At 42.9% G+C, this 15,578-nt stretch overlaps 1 protein-coding gene across 1 annotated transcript; it reads right to left on the reverse strand.

Annotated features, from left to right (window-relative positions):
• Nucleotides 1-2,682: 2,682 nt before the first annotated feature.
• LOC124256431 lies at nt 2,683-13,801 on the reverse strand. Its single transcript, XM_046690428.1, has 4 exons — nt 13,519-13,801; nt 11,603-11,732; nt 6,142-6,261; nt 2,683-4,465 (listed from the first exon to the last, which is right to left on the reverse strand). The coding sequence occupies exons 1-4, from the start codon at nt 13,532-13,534 to the stop codon at nt 2,683-2,685; spliced, it is 2,049 nt and encodes a 682-aa protein (XP_046546384.1). The 5' UTR covers nt 13,535-13,801.
• Between the last annotated feature and the right edge of the window lie 1,777 nt (nt 13,802-15,578).

Consider the following 15,578-nt stretch of genomic DNA (forward strand, 5'->3'; position numbering starts at 1 on the left):
TCGTGTTCACAATAAAAGCCACTTTAACTGGAACTACCGAGCTTCTGTCGTGATCGTCAGTCAGAATGCAGTGTTTTGTCAGTATTATCTGCTTGGCGGGATTTACAATTTTTACGAATTCTGATTCTGCACGAGTGCATCCATAAACATTTGCGGGCTACATTGTGTTTGTGGAAATGTTTTTCTTGTTTCTAGGACCCGTGAATGTCCGGGTTAGAATATTGATTTTCAGTAACCCATGCTTTTCGTAAGCGGCGACTAACGGGATCGGGTGGTCAGACTCGCTGACTTGGTGGACACATGTCATCGGTTCCCAATTGCGCAGATCGATGCTCATGCTGTTGATCACTGGATTGTCTGGTCCAGACTCGGTTATTTACAGACCGCCGCCATATAGCTGGAATATTGCTGAGTGCGAAGTAAAACTAAACTCACTCACTCACTGTTACAGCGAGAGATATAAATGTGCAAACAGATATTAAAATATTCTGTATAATACGATTAAGAATGAACAGTTTTGTTAAGGAAAAATAGCTTTGATCAACATCGATTTGAAGCGTTAATTGGCATGCAAAGAAAGTTTAATACAGATTTGTATTTGAGGGGGGCGTATTGCAAAGCGTTATTTTACCATTAGATTGTTTCACCCTCTTCTGAAAGACTCGAGGGCAATCAGTCTGAAGCCATAGGCAAGTCACTATCTCCAGGATAAAGGAATACAAAAGCTACTGTGCTTATTTAACTGCAGTTCAATGTGATTGCAGGTAAAGGAATGCAAAAGCTACTGTGCTTATTTAACTGCAGTTCAATGTGATTGCAGGTAAAGGAATACATAAGCTACTGTGCTTATTTAACTGCAGTTCAATGTGATTGCAGGTAAAGGAATGCAAAAGCTACTGTGCTTATTTAACTGCAGTTCAATGTGATTGCAGGTAAAGGAATACAAAAGCTACTGTGCTTATTTAACTGCAGTTCAATGTGATTGCAGGTAAAGGAATGCAAAAGCTACTGTGCTTATTTAACTGCAGTTCAATGCAGTTCAATGTGATTTAACTGCAGTTCAATGTGATTGCGGGTAAAAGGTGCTTATTTAACTGCAGTTCAATGTGACAGGTAAAGCATACTGTGCTTATTTAACTGCAGTTCAATGTGATTGCAGGTAAAGGAATGCAAAGCTATTTAACTGCCAGTTCAATGTGATTGCAGGTAAGCTACTGTGCTTATTTAAGTGCAGTTCTTGTGATTGCAGGTAAAGGAATGCAAAAGCTACTGTGCTTATTTCAAGTTCAATGTGATTGCAGGTAAAGGAATACAAAAGCTACTGTGCTTATTTAACTGCAGTTCAATGTGATTGCAGGTAAAGGAATACATAAGGCTACTGTGCTTATTTAACTGCAGTTCAATGTGATTGCAGGTAAAGGAATACATGTGTGCTTATTTAACTGCAGTACAATGTGATTGCAGGTAAAGGAATACAAAAGCTACTGTGCTTATTTAACCGCAGTTCAATGTGATTGCAGGTAAAGGAATACATAAGCTACTGTGCTTATTTAACTGCAGTTCAATGCGATTGCAGGATAATGTATGCTATTTTCAAAAGGAACCAATGCAATTCTGTAGAAACCTACAAGTACCTGGCATTGTTGCGCTCACGATACTGCAACTATTGATTTCCCTGCATACACCTGGAAGCATGTAAGGACTGAAAAGTGCATCTACGTGTTCTTGTAGTCATGGGGTTTCAAAATTGCACAGATTAATTTCGAAATGTGACTTGTGTAGAATTGTCGACGAGGAATCTGGCAAACCTTTCGTCAGACGTGCACATACTCTTCAGGAATTGTAATGATTATTTGTTTGCCACACGCAGCAATATTCTAACTATATATGTGGCGGCGGTCTGTAAACAATAGAGTCTGGACCAGACAATACAGCGATTGTAATGAGTATTTGCATCGACCCACGCACTTGGGATACGATGATATGTGTCAACCAAGTCAGCGAGCCTGACCACTCGATCCCGTTAGTCGCCTCTTACGACAAGCATTGGGACCTATCTTGTTTTAGTTGTCTGTCACAGAATAGTGAACATTGAATTCGATACAAATCTTACACAAATTAACGTCACTCCGTGTGTGCAGCCCAATAACAAACGATCCACGAACACCGTGCAGGATCTGATAATTGTACGATTTAGTGCCGCACACACATTCTTGCTGTGTGACATTGCATACACACATGATCAACCTGAAATTATTTTTTAGTTGCTAAATGTTAAGACTGACTGACTGACTGAGTTTGGATTTACGCCGCTTTTAGCAATATTCCAGCAACATCACGGCAGGGGACACCAGAAATGGGCTTCACACATTGTGCCCATGTGGGGATTCGAACCCGGGTCTTCGGCGTGACGAGCCAACGCTTTAACCATAAGGCTACCCCACCGCCCCCCAATGTTAAGAGCATGTTCCACATCGCCGGAAGTCGTCTGCGTCACCGAACCTGACCACAAGATCCATTAAGACGCCTCTTTCGAAAAGCACAGCGATGAATTCTTACTAGGTGTGGCGAAATTACATTACTAACACAAAAAAATCATCTGTATACATTTATCTAAGATTTGTAAACAGATCAGACGACAGCATTCACCCATTGCCCGGAAGTAACATAATCAGCTGATACTCAGGGTGGCCGTAAGGTTGAATTGAGATAGGTGTTGCAGAAGAAATAATATCGACCGGGACCAGTTTTCAGGTATGTCTGTAGTTTAAAAGGGTGCAGAAACACCCCTTTAGGGCTGTACATTTCTATATAGCGATCCCTGTTGTCCCACAAGCCAACATCTTTCACAAAATGTATAACCCGCCATCTCTGCAAGCCAAAGGCAATGTTAGCAAAACCTATCTCAATCATCACTTTATGTTTCAATAACAAATTTGCCATGATTGTGAAATTAGCTTTCAAAATGGCTGGCACATAAATAAAGTCGCAAGTCTGAATGAACAAATTTGTAAAATTACGGGAAACATTTTGAAAATTTCGTAAGAAACGATATTCAAGCCCTGCCTTTGTTCCGTGTTCTGCAGTATCCCGTATTTCGTTGAAAACAGCCTGTATTCTGGGTTTCACCTTTCTCCACCAACCCCAGCGAGGTTTCAATTCGTCCAGAGAAGCATTTGCCCTCCGAAAGCTTTTGAGAAGCCATATCTTTTCCCGTGGTTGCGAGTACAGATTCCAAGGATTAATGAGTGTGTCGTCGCCAATCTGTAAGAAACCTTTCACGTCCATGTTCAGTTTCATCGCTTCCACTGTGCATTCATACATATAATACCACCCTCTCTTGAACGCTTCCACATAAATAAAATTCCCGGTTGTGAAGTTACTGACAAATTCCTTAAAGGCCTTTAGTTTCGGTCCACAGTAAATAATGTTTGGAAAGTATGGTCGATACATTACCTCCAAACTCTGTATGTTTTTATAAAATCTTGGAACATTGAATGTAATAATGAGAGCTATATCATCTATGCTCGCGTGTGGAAATCTGATGTCAGTTTCAGGGCACAGGTCTTTCAAATAACTGTAGGCAAATTTGTTAAACAAACCTACGCTGCTATTTGTTTGTGGGATCTTTATTAGTCCCACGGTTGTGCTACGATTCGGCTTGCTTTCTTGAAATTGGCGATGTGGAATTTGATAGCTGGTATTCCTTAACTCTGAAATCCATTCTGTCAACCAAAGGACATCTCTGAAATCAATCAGTTGTTCCGATCCTATTCTATTTATCACATTACCCAAACAATCAAGTAAATCAGAATTCTTTGTACATTGCCACGTTCTGAGTAGGGCTGCGATCAAGGTTCTTCTTTCAAATATCTGTTGATTCCGTATTGGTGACTCGTGAAACGGGTATATCCCAACCATTCCATCAATTTCCCACACGAATCTCTGTGTAATCAGATCCCCGAAGTCGACTTCCGTTAGCGCCAGAGCCCAGAATGCATCATACCGGAAGACGGTTATTTCAGAACCAAGGGAGGTAAACGTGTTGCGCGGGAGGAAAACAGGAGGTTGGCGGCTGTCGGTACGAAAATAGTTCAGTTTATCCTGTCTGATACTATTCTTCACACACACCACTTGGTTTGACAGAATTAGGGGATGCACACGCGTGTCGATATAATAATCAAACAATGCATACTCCTTTTCTGGTTCTTCACTCGTCACGTTACATTTGGATATAAAAGGGTCAAGAAAGGTTTTGTTTGTTTTCAGAACTATTCCTGTCTGAGGTTGATGAGCAGCCATTCGTTGTAACACGTGCAGCACGTGGGTGTCCAAGTGACGGATAACGCTTATGACCTTTGCGCCGTGAGATATCGCATAAATACAACCCTTCATTTTCCAGCTTTTCAGTGTCATCTGTGGCGTGTTGAAGCCGTCTCTGCTTAGTTCAGAACACCATGTAAACCTGTGGGGGAAAAAAGTGAGTGAGTAGAAACAAAAGGGCGGGTTGGGATGAGCCCACGACGTTTACAAATTGGTGAAATATACGAACTTCAGACAAACCTAGAAGTGAGTGAGTTTAGTTTTACTTCAGCAAGATCACGGCGTGGGACACCAGAAACAGGCTTCACACAGTTGAATAAAATTCTGAGATTTAAGTGTTCAATTGGCAAGGTAAAATTATGAGGATTCGCAATCCTAATTTCACTTTATTTGATTTACTTTTTTGCTTAAAGTGAAATTCATCGGTACGTTTGTAATAAGTTTTCTGGCGTGTCTGACTGACGCATCTCAGCACTCGTGGCCATCAAATAACCTAGGTTTCACATAGATTACCCATGAACATGTCGAAGATATTTTTTCGCTTTAAGCGTTTGTACCTGGATATCAGTGTTTAGAGTGGATTGATTGATTGAGTGAGTGAGTATGGTTTTACGCCACTTTTAGCAATATCACGGCGGGGGGACACCAGAAATGGGCTTCACACATTGTACCCAGGTTGGGAATCGAACCCGGGTCTTCAGCGTGACGAGCCAACGCTTTAACCACTTGGCAGTGTGGGATCTAAATCACTCATAGTGAGTGTGGTTTAACACAGCTTTAAACAATATTTCCCCTCAGGCAAGTGACTTTGTTCAAAGTTGCCTCTGTTCACCCAGCAGAATATGGGTATCATGTTGGATAAGCCACGTGACTATAACCTTCTTGCGCCTAACAGGCAGCTTGGGTTATTCGGGGTAATAATAATCAGCGCCAGTGAGCAACTACAGGCAGAGGCTTGGATACTAGGCACTATGAAAAATGAATTAGTTATTGTTATTATATCATGGTGTGTTAAATTGGTGAGGCGGGAACCAGCGACAATAAGCAACTAAAGGCAGCGGCTTGGATAACGTGTCGAGCCAGCGTTTTCACCAGGTCGTTGAAGCGTAAAAGTCTTTGGATGTAGAGTCCTTGGATGGGTGACCGTGTCTGGCAATTTGACTCCTGAGTTTCAAGGACTTATGCCCTGCCACACAACGAGACATCTATGTGGTCACACCTTAGGCAAGTGAGTTTGTTCAAAAATTGCCTGTTCATCCAGCAGAAAATGGGTACCCGGTGGTATAAGTAATATGACTATTAACCTTCTAACGCCCCACAGGTAGCTTGGGTTATCCGGGGTAGTAATATCCACGGGGCGTGGAGTTAAGCGCTATACGAATGACCAATTATTATATTATAAGTGGCGTCTATTGGAGTCATTGGTATAGGAATTAAAAAAATGGGAGTTTCAAGGCACTTGAGCTGTACCGAATTGTTAAACAAGCCAATGACAGCTTACTTCAGACAGACAAGCAGAATAGTTCGGCTGTCTTTTAACCAGTTTGAATTACTACATACACAAATGATGGTGCTGTAAATAAAGGGGTATAGTTGTTCAGGTAGACTGACTGACTGACTGACTGAGTATGGTTTTACGCCGTTTTAGCAATATCACGGCGGGGACACCAGAAATGGGCTTCACACATTGTGCCCATGTGGGAATCGAACTCGGGTCTTCGGCGTGACGAGCCAAGGCTTTAACCACTAGGCTACCCCACCGCCCCCTAAAGGGGTATAGTTGTTCAGGTAGAAGTTGTATAACAATACATATTGTACCTGCAGTGCTCCATTGTCTCCTTGGTGTTAGGAAGTAATATTACTTTCCACCCAGACACGGCTGTGACATCGGAGGAAATCGATGACGTAACAATCCATTTCTTATGACGATCGATATGGCTAAAACAAAAACAATATATCTGTTTCAGTTAAATATTTTCAATTGTGTAACAGTAAAACCTGTTATCTATAGTATGAACAAGAGAAGCATAAGTTTGATTTCGAGGAGTTTACTAACGCAACGCACTTGACTGCTAGTCACCTGGTGCTTGATGCAGCTGTACTTACTGGTGTGAGATGCAGCTATACTTACTGGTGTGTGATGCAGCTATACTTACTGGTGTGTGATGCAGCTATACTTACTGGTGTGTGATGCAGCTATACTTACTGGTGTGTGATGCAGCTATACTTACTGGTGTGTGATGCAGCTATACTTACTGGTGTGTGATGCAGCTATACTTACTGGTGTGTGTGATGCAGCTATACTTACTGGTGTGTGATGCAGCTATACTTACTGGTGTGTGATGCAGCTGTACTTACTGGTGTGTGATGCAGCTATACTTACTGGTGTGTGGTGCAGCTATACTTACTTGTGTGTGATGCAGCTATACTTACTGGTGTGTGATGCAGCTATACTTACTGGTGTGTGATGCAGCTTTACTTACTGGTGTGTGATGCAGCTATACTTACTGGTGTGTGATGCAGTTATACTTACTGGTGTGTGATGCAGCTATACTTACTGGTGTGTGATGCAGCTATACTTACTGGTGTGTGATGCAGCTATACTTACTGGTGTGTGATGCAGCTATACTTACTGGTGTGTGATGCAGCTTTACTTACTGGTGTGTGATGCAGCTATACTTACTGGGGTGTGATGCAGCTATACTTACTGGTGTGAGGGTGAAGCTGTGCTTACTGGTGTGTGATGCAGCTATACTTCAATGGTGTGGATGCAGCTATACTTACTTGTGTGTGATGATGCAGCTATACTTACTGGTGTTGATGGAGCTGTACTTTACTGATGTTTGATGCAGCTTCACTTACTGGTATGATGCAGCTGTATTTGGTGTGCGGAGCAGCTATATACTTGCCTGTGAGCGATGCAGCTATACTTACTGGTGAGCGATGCAGCTATACTTACTGTTGTGTGATGCAGTTATAGTTACTAGTGTGTGATGGAGCTATACTTGCAGTTATACTATACTTGCTGGTGAGCGATGCAGCTATACTTACTGGTGTGTGATGCAGTTACAGTTACTAGTGTGTGATGATGCTATACTTGGTGTGTGACGCAGCTATACTTGTTTGTTGGTGAGCGATGCAGCTATACTTACTGGGGTGAGCCGATGCAGCTATACTTACTGGTGTGTGATGCAGTTATACTTACTGGTGTGTGATGCAGCTATACTTACTGGTGTGTGATGCAGTTATACTTACTGGTGTGTGATGCAGCTATACTTACTGGTGTGTGATGCAGCTATACTTACTGATGTGAGGTGAAGCTGTACTTACTGGTGTGTGATGCAGCTATACTCAATGGTGTGTGATGCAGCTATACTTACTTGTGTGTGATGCAGCTATATACTTACTGGTGTTGATGGTGCTATATTTGGTGTGTGACGCAGCTTATACTTGTTTGTGAGCGATGCAGCTATACTTACTGGTGAGCGATGCAGCTATACTTACTGGTGTGTGATGCAGTTATAGTTACTAGTGTGTGATGGAGCTATACTTAGTGTGTGGCGCAGCTATACTTGCTGGTGAGCGATGCAGCTATACTTACAGGTGTGTGATGCAGTTATAGTTACTAGTGTGTGATGGAGTTATACTTGCTGGTGAAGGATGGAGCTATACTTTATTGGTGGGCGATGCAGCTATAGTTACTAGTGTGTGATGGAGCTATACTTGGTGGTGTGGAGCGGCTATACTTGCTGGTGTGTGATGCAGTTATACTTACTGGTGTGTGATGGAGCTGTACTTGGTTAGTGGCGCGGCTATACTTGCTGGTGAGCGATGCAGCTATACTTGCTGGTGAGCGATGCAGCTATACTTACTGGTGTGTGATGCAGTTATAGTAATTGGTGTGTGATGGGGCTGTACTTGGTGTGTGGAGCAGCTATACTTCCTGGTGAACGATGCAGCTATACTTACTAATGTGTGATGCAGTTATAGTTACTGGTGTGTGTGATGGAGCTTATACTTGGTGTGTGGCGCGGCTATACTTGCTGGTGAGCAATGCAGCTATACTTACTGGTGTGTGATGGAGCTGTAATTGGTGTGTGGATGCAGCTTTATACTTACTGGTGAGCGATGCAGGTATACTTACTGGTGTGTGACGCAGTTATAGTTACTGGTGTGTGATGGAGCTATATACTTGGTGTGTGGCGCGGCTATACATGCTGGTGAGCGATGCAGCTATACTTACTGGTGTGTGATGGAGCTATACTTGGTGTGTGGAGCAGCTATACTTACTGGTGAGCGATGCAGCTATACTTGCTGGTGAGGGATGCAGTTATAGCTACTGGTGTGTGATGCAGTTATAGTTACTGGTATGTTGTACAGCTATGCACTTGCTGTGGCGCCGCTATTCTTGCTGGTGAACGATGCAGCTATACTTACTGGTGTGTGATGCAGTTATACTTACTGGTGTGTGTGATGCAGCTATACTTACTGGTGTGTGATGCAGTTATACTTACTGGTGTGTGATGCAGTTATACTTACTGGTGTGTGATGCAGTTATACTTACTGGTGAGTGATGCAGCTATACTTACTGGTGTGTGATGCAGTTATACTTACTGGTGAGTGATACAGCTATATACTTACTGGTGTTAGGTGATGCAGTTATAGTTACTGGTGTGTGATGGAGCTATACTTACTGGTGTGTGATGCAGTTATAGTTACTGAGTGTGTGATGCAGTTATAGTTACTGGTGAGTGATACAGCTATACTTATTGGTGTGTGATGCAGTTATAGTAACTGGTGAGTGATACAGCTATACTTACAGGTGTGAGGTGATGCAGTTATAGTTACTGGTGTGTGGTACAGCCATACTTGGTGTGTGATGCAGTTATAGTTACTGGTGTGGTACAGCTATACTTTGGTGTGTGATGCAGTTATAGTGACTGGTGAGTGGTACAACCATACTTTACTGATGTGTGATGCAGTTATAGTTACTGGTGTGTGATGCAGCTATACTTACTGGTGTGTGATGCACTTATACTTACTGGTGTGTGGTACAGCTATACTTGGTGTGGCGCAGCTATACTTGCTGGTGAGCGATGCAGGTATACTTATTGGTGTGTGATGCAGTTATAGTTACTAGTGTGTGATGCAGTTATAGTTACTGGTGTGTGATGTAGTTATAGTTACTGGTGTGTGATGCAGTTTTGGTTACTGGTGAGCGATGCAGTTATACTTACTGGTGAGCGATGCAGCTATACTTACTGGTGTGTGATGCAGTTATAGTTACTGGTGTGTGATGGAGCTATACTTAGTGTGTGGCGCAGCTATACTTGCTGGTGAGCGATGCAGCTTATACTTACAGGTGTGTGATGCAGTTATAGCTACTGGTGTGTGATGGAGTTATACTTTACTGGTGAAGGATGGAGCTTATACTTATTGGTGGGTGATGCAGCTATACTTACTGGTGTGTGTGATGGAGCTATACTTGGTGTGGGAGCGGCTATACTTGCTGGTGTGTGATGCAGTTATACTTACTGGTGTGTGATGGAGCTTGTACTTGGTTAGTGGCGCGGCTATACTTGCTGGTGAGCGATGCAGCTATATACTTGCTGGTGAGCGATGCAGCTATACTTACTGGTGTGTGATGCAGTTATAGTAATTGGTGTGTGATGGGGCTGTACTTGGTGGTGTGTGAGCAGCTATACTTCCTGGTGAACGATGCAGCTATACTTACTAATGTGTGATGCAGTTATAGTTACTGGTGTGTGTGATGGAGCAGTTATACTTGCTGGTGTGATGCAGTTATACTTACTGGTGTGTGATGGAGCTGTAAATGGTATATTGGAGCAGCTTACTTACTGGTGGAGCGATGCAGCTATACTTACTGGTGTGTGATGCAGTTATAGTTACTGGTGTGTGATGGAGCTATACTTGGTGTGTGGCGCGGCTATACATGCTGGTGATACAGCTATACTTACTGGTGTGTGATGGGGCTATACTTGGTGTGTGGGAGCACAGCTATACTTACTGGTGAGCGATGCAGCTGTGGTGAGCGATGCAGTTATAGTTACTGGTGTGTGATGCAGCTATAGTTACTGGTACATGTGGTGCAGCTATACTTGCTGGTGGCGCCGCTATTCTTGCTTGTGATGCAGCTATACTTACTGGTGTGTGATGCAGTTATACTTACTGGTGTGTGATGCAGCTATACTTACTGGTGTGTGATGCAGTTATACTTACTGGTGTGTGATGCAGTTATACTTACTGGTGTGTGATGCAGTTATAGTTACTGGTGTGTGATGCAGCTATACTTACTGGTGTGTGATGCAGTTATACTTACTGGTGTGTGATACAGCTATACTTACTGGTGTTGGTGTGATGCAGTTATAGTTACTAGTGTGATGGAGCTATACTTACTGGTGTGTGTGATGCAGTTATAGTTACTGGTGTGTGATGCAGTTATAGTTACTGGTGGTGATACAGCTTATACTTACTGGTGTGTGATGCAGTTATAGTAGTAACTGGTGAGTGATGCAGCTATACTTACAGGTGTGAGGTGATGCAGTTATAGTTACTGGTGTGTGGTACAGCTATACCACTTGGTGTGTGATGCAGTTATAGTTTACTGGTGTGTGGTGCAGCTATACTTGGTGTGTGATGTAGTTATAGTTACTGGTGTGTGGTACAGCTATACTTGGTGTGCGTGATGCAGTTATAGTGACTGAGTGAGTGGTATGCAGTTAACTTACTTGATGTGTGATGCAGTTATAGTTACTGGTGTGTGATGCAGCTATACTTACTGGTGTGTGATGCACTTATAGTTACTGGTGTGTGGATACAGCTATACTTACTGGTGTGTGGCGCAGCTATACTTGCAGCTGAGCGATGCAGGTATACTTATTGGTGTGTGATGCAGTTATACTTACTGGTGTGTGATGCAGTTATAGTTACTGGTGTGTGATGCAGTTATAGTTACTGGTGTGTGATGCAGTTATGCTTACTGGTGTGTGATGCAGCTATACTTACTGGTGTGTGATGCAGTTATAGTTACTGGTGTGTGAGATGCAGTTATACTTACTGGTGTGTGGTGCAGCTATACTTACTGGGGTGTGTGATGCAGTTATACTTACTGGTGTGTGTCATGCAGTTATACTTACTGGTGTGTGATGCAGCTATACTTACTGGTGTGTGGTGCAGCTATGCTTGGTGTGTGGCGCAGCTATACTTGCTAGTGTGTGATGGAGCTATACTTACTGGTGTGTAATAGAGGTGTACTTACTGATATGTGATGTGCTGTTGATGATGGTCCGACCCAACGTACTGTAGTGAGATACTGTCCGACCAGCTGTCGTACACAGACACCAACAGGAACAACACTACCACCACCGAGACGAACAACACCTTCGTATCTGACAAACAGTTTAAGTAATACGATAAACGTGCGTGTAGCAGTCAATTAACTTGAAACATAAGACAACAGCTATTTGCCAATCAGGTGGCTATGTTCCCCGCCGCCAACAGGATAGTAAAACGTACAAGGATAGACATTTCAACGCTGGAACTTTACAAAATACTTGACCTAACCAAATTTGTGAATACATTTTAGTGCATGATAACATTCTATCTCGTGGACTGAAAGAAACATTTATGGCTGGTAAAATTGGGTTTAACGTCGTGCTTGAGAATATTTCGCTCATAAAACGACGTGCATGCGTGTGTATGCGTATGTGCGGCTGCTTGTACTAGCCCAGACTGAAGCTGGTTTTATAGTGCTAGCCCATTGAGATACCATGCCGCAGTGAAGCAATTGACTCCGAGCCGACCAGTCCTTGTTGTACCCATTAATGCCGAGCGCCAGGCAGGGACCAACAAGAACCATATTTTAACGTCTTTTGGTATGACGCAGTCGGGGATCAAACCCGCGAACTTCCGCTCTCAGGGCGGACCCTCCCTTCACTCACTACACCACGGAGGCGGTCCGTGGACTGAAAGAAACATTTATGGCTGGTCTTGAATGTTGGCCTTGCTTTAATTAAGTACAAAAACATATTGGTAACAATATTTGGGTTTTCTGAGAGTGAGTGAGTGAGTGTGGGTGGTTTTATGGCGCTTTTATCAATAATCTAACCATATGGGCTTTACACATTGTACCCGTCTAGGAAGAGAACCAGGGCCTTTGGCGAACACCTTACCTGCCTGGACACCTGTTATGTCAAGAAATATCACTAGAAATCGAATCACTATCAGATACAAATAACAATATCCATGTATATCTTTTTTTTTTAGAACCAGTTATATGCAGAAGTTCTACAAATAGTTGATAAATGGCAAATGTTCTCCATGACCTTGAAAATAAGGTCAGGGTCAAGTTATCAACTTGGGTCGATGTGTTCCTTTAAGGGCATTTGGAACTTAATCCTAATCCTAATCCACGCTGAACCTAATCCACACTGAACAATACACGGATGTAGGATTTGTTTACATTTTACTCCAGGTATATATTGGATAGAGCTGTACTGTGTCATCGATACGTCATTGTAAGTTGTTCACTGTTCACGAGGAGGGCATCGGTTTATGCACCTAAACAAACATCGAGGGTACATCAACCCATGGGCCCCGAGGGACCAGTGAACAACGTATTTATCTTACCGAACACCTTAATGTTAATTTTGAATTGTTTGAAGCACGGGTACAAATCCTTTTGTAGCCATCGCTAGATTTTGCTGACAAGAAAAAACATTCGTCACCACTCGCCCCTTTCCGTAACCTCCAAGAAGACGGCTTGTCCCGGAATAACACGAGTTGGTCACGAATGAAGAAAAACAGACTAGAGTTATCTCCCTTCCATCGATTTGCATTCGCAAAACATCGGTAATTTCCGTACATCATACGTGATTCAATGTTATTCGAGATAAAGAATTACTACCACGAAGTACCAAATGAGTTGCCATTGACAGCGGGGTACATTGAAAAATGGGTTTCACACATTGTACCCATGTGTGGGGAATCGAACCCGGGTTCTCGGCGTGACGTGCGAACTCTTTAACCATTAGACTACTCCATCGCCCTGAATCTTCACGAATCCACAATGTGTTTAAATTGCAATACAACAGCTGCCCTGCAGCAGTCGTGATCCAAATAACCCCAATGAAGAAATAACACAGCCTTACAATATGCTGTATAAAATGCACTTACCTGAAAGTGACAACATAGCAATTCGTGCGCTTCGTCCTCGAGGGTTACCTCTTCCGATTGAGAAATTTACTGACCACGTTCAAAGTCAGGGGATTTCCGAAGGATCCAAGTTTCTCCGGCCAGACACTAAATTTTTTTATCACAACACTTTTTTTTGAAGATATCACCTTTTTGAATGAGACTTTTGAGATATCGATGTCACAATAGTAGATACGACATAAAATGTTTATGGGTCTGTGAACTGACGTCTCAATTCAGTATTTCCCTTTCGGGTCTCAAATTGAAATAAGCATATGCGTGTCTCGAGCATGGGAAAAGCGTGCGTATCGTGCACTTTCGGTGTCGAGGTAATATCGTAAAGTTTTCACTTCAGCACGTTTTTGACGATGGCGGTAATGAACTGACAAGATGAATGCAAAATACTTAATTATGTACATGTATATAAAAATCAACTGCATGAGTGTTTTGTATGTTTCTACAGACATTTTCTCAGATAAAAGCGACAAACGCATTTTCCTTTCCAGGATGTTTTTACAGAATCTGTTCCTGTTGCATCGTGGATTGTTTATTTACAGGGTACGATTCCATTACTATCACGTCATCACTATTGGTGAGGTAAACAATCAAAAAGATAAACCATGGAAAATACGTTATGACAATGTTACAGTGTCATTTTGGTGGAATGATAATGTTACAGTTACAGAGGCAAATGACGCTGTGGCAGTACAGTGACAATGTGAGGCTATGGCATGGTGACAGTGTGAGGCTATGACAAGGTTACAGGGACAGAGTGAGGATATGACAAGGTTAGAGTGACAGTGTGAGGCTATGACAAGGTTACAGTGACAGTGTGAGGCTATGACAAGGTTACAGGGACAGTGTGAGGCTATGACAAGGTTACATTGACAGTGTGAGGCTATGACAAGGTTACAGGGACAGTGTGAGGCTATGACATGGTTACAGGGACAGTGTGAGGCTATGACAAGGTTACATTGACAGTGTGAGGCTATGACAAGGTTACAGTGACAGTGTGAGGCTATGACAAGGTTACATTGACAGTGTGAGGCTATGACAAGGTTACATTGACAGTGTGAGGCTATGACAAGGTTACAGTGACAATGTGAGGCTATGACAAGGTTACAGTGACAGTGTGAGGCTATGACAAGGTTACATTGACAGTGTGAGGCTATGACAAGGTTACATTGACAGTGTGAGGCCATGACAAGGTTACATTGACAGTGTGAGGCCATGACAAGGCTACATTGACAGTGTGAGGCCATGACAAGGTTACATTGACAGAGTGAGTGAAGGTTACAGGAGGTGTGATGGCATGTCATGGTTTTACATTGACAGAGTGAGGCTATGACAAGGTTACATTGACAGTGTGAGGCTATGACAAGGTTACAGTGACAATGTGAGGCTATGACAAGGTTACATTGACAGTGTGAGGCTATGACAAGGTTACAGGGACAGTGTGAGGCTATGCCAGGGTTAGATCGAGTGACAGTGTGAGGCTATGACAAGGTTACAGTGACAATGTGAGGCTATGGCAAGGTTACATTGACAGTGTGAGGCAATGACAATGTTACAGTGACAGTGTGAGGCTATGACAAGGTTACAGGGACAGTATGAGGCTATGACAAGGTTACATTGACAGTGTGAGGCTATGAGAAGGTTACATTGACAGTGTGAGGCTATGACATGGTTACAGGGACAGTGTGAGGCTATGGCAATGTTACAGCGACAATGTGAGGCTAGCTATGACAAGGTTACAGTGACAATGTGAGTCTATGGCAAGGTTACATTGACAGTGAGTGAGTGAGTGAGTGAGTTTAGTTTTACGCCGCACTCCAGCAATATTCCAGCTATATGGCGGCGGTCTGTGAAATAATCGAGTCTGGACCAGACAATCCAGTGATCAACAGCATGAGCATCGATCTGCGCAATTGGGAACCGATGACATTTGTCAACCAAGTCAGCGAAACTGACCACCCGATCCCGTTAGTCGCCTCTTACGACAAGATAGTCGCCTTGTTATGGCAAGCACATGGGTTGCTGAA

The sequence above is a fragment of the Haliotis rubra genome, unplaced genomic scaffold (assembly GCF_003918875.1).
Source record: "Haliotis rubra isolate DU_JTF1 unplaced genomic scaffold, ASM391887v1 Scf628, whole genome shotgun sequence".
NCBI lineage: Eukaryota > Metazoa > Mollusca > Gastropoda > Lepetellida > Haliotidae > Haliotis > Haliotis rubra.

Excerpts from the sequence above, each read along its gene's own strand:
- LOC124256431 (XM_046690428.1), bottom strand. Across the intron at positions 6,262-11,602 it reads CAACAGCACATCACATATCA|CCATATCGATCGTCATAAGA; the intron begins GTAAGTACACCT and ends TTTTTGTTTTAG. Across the intron at positions 4,466-6,141 it reads GAGACAATGGAGCACTGCAG|GTTTACATGGTGTTCTGAAC; the intron begins GTACAATATGTA and ends TTTCCCCCACAG.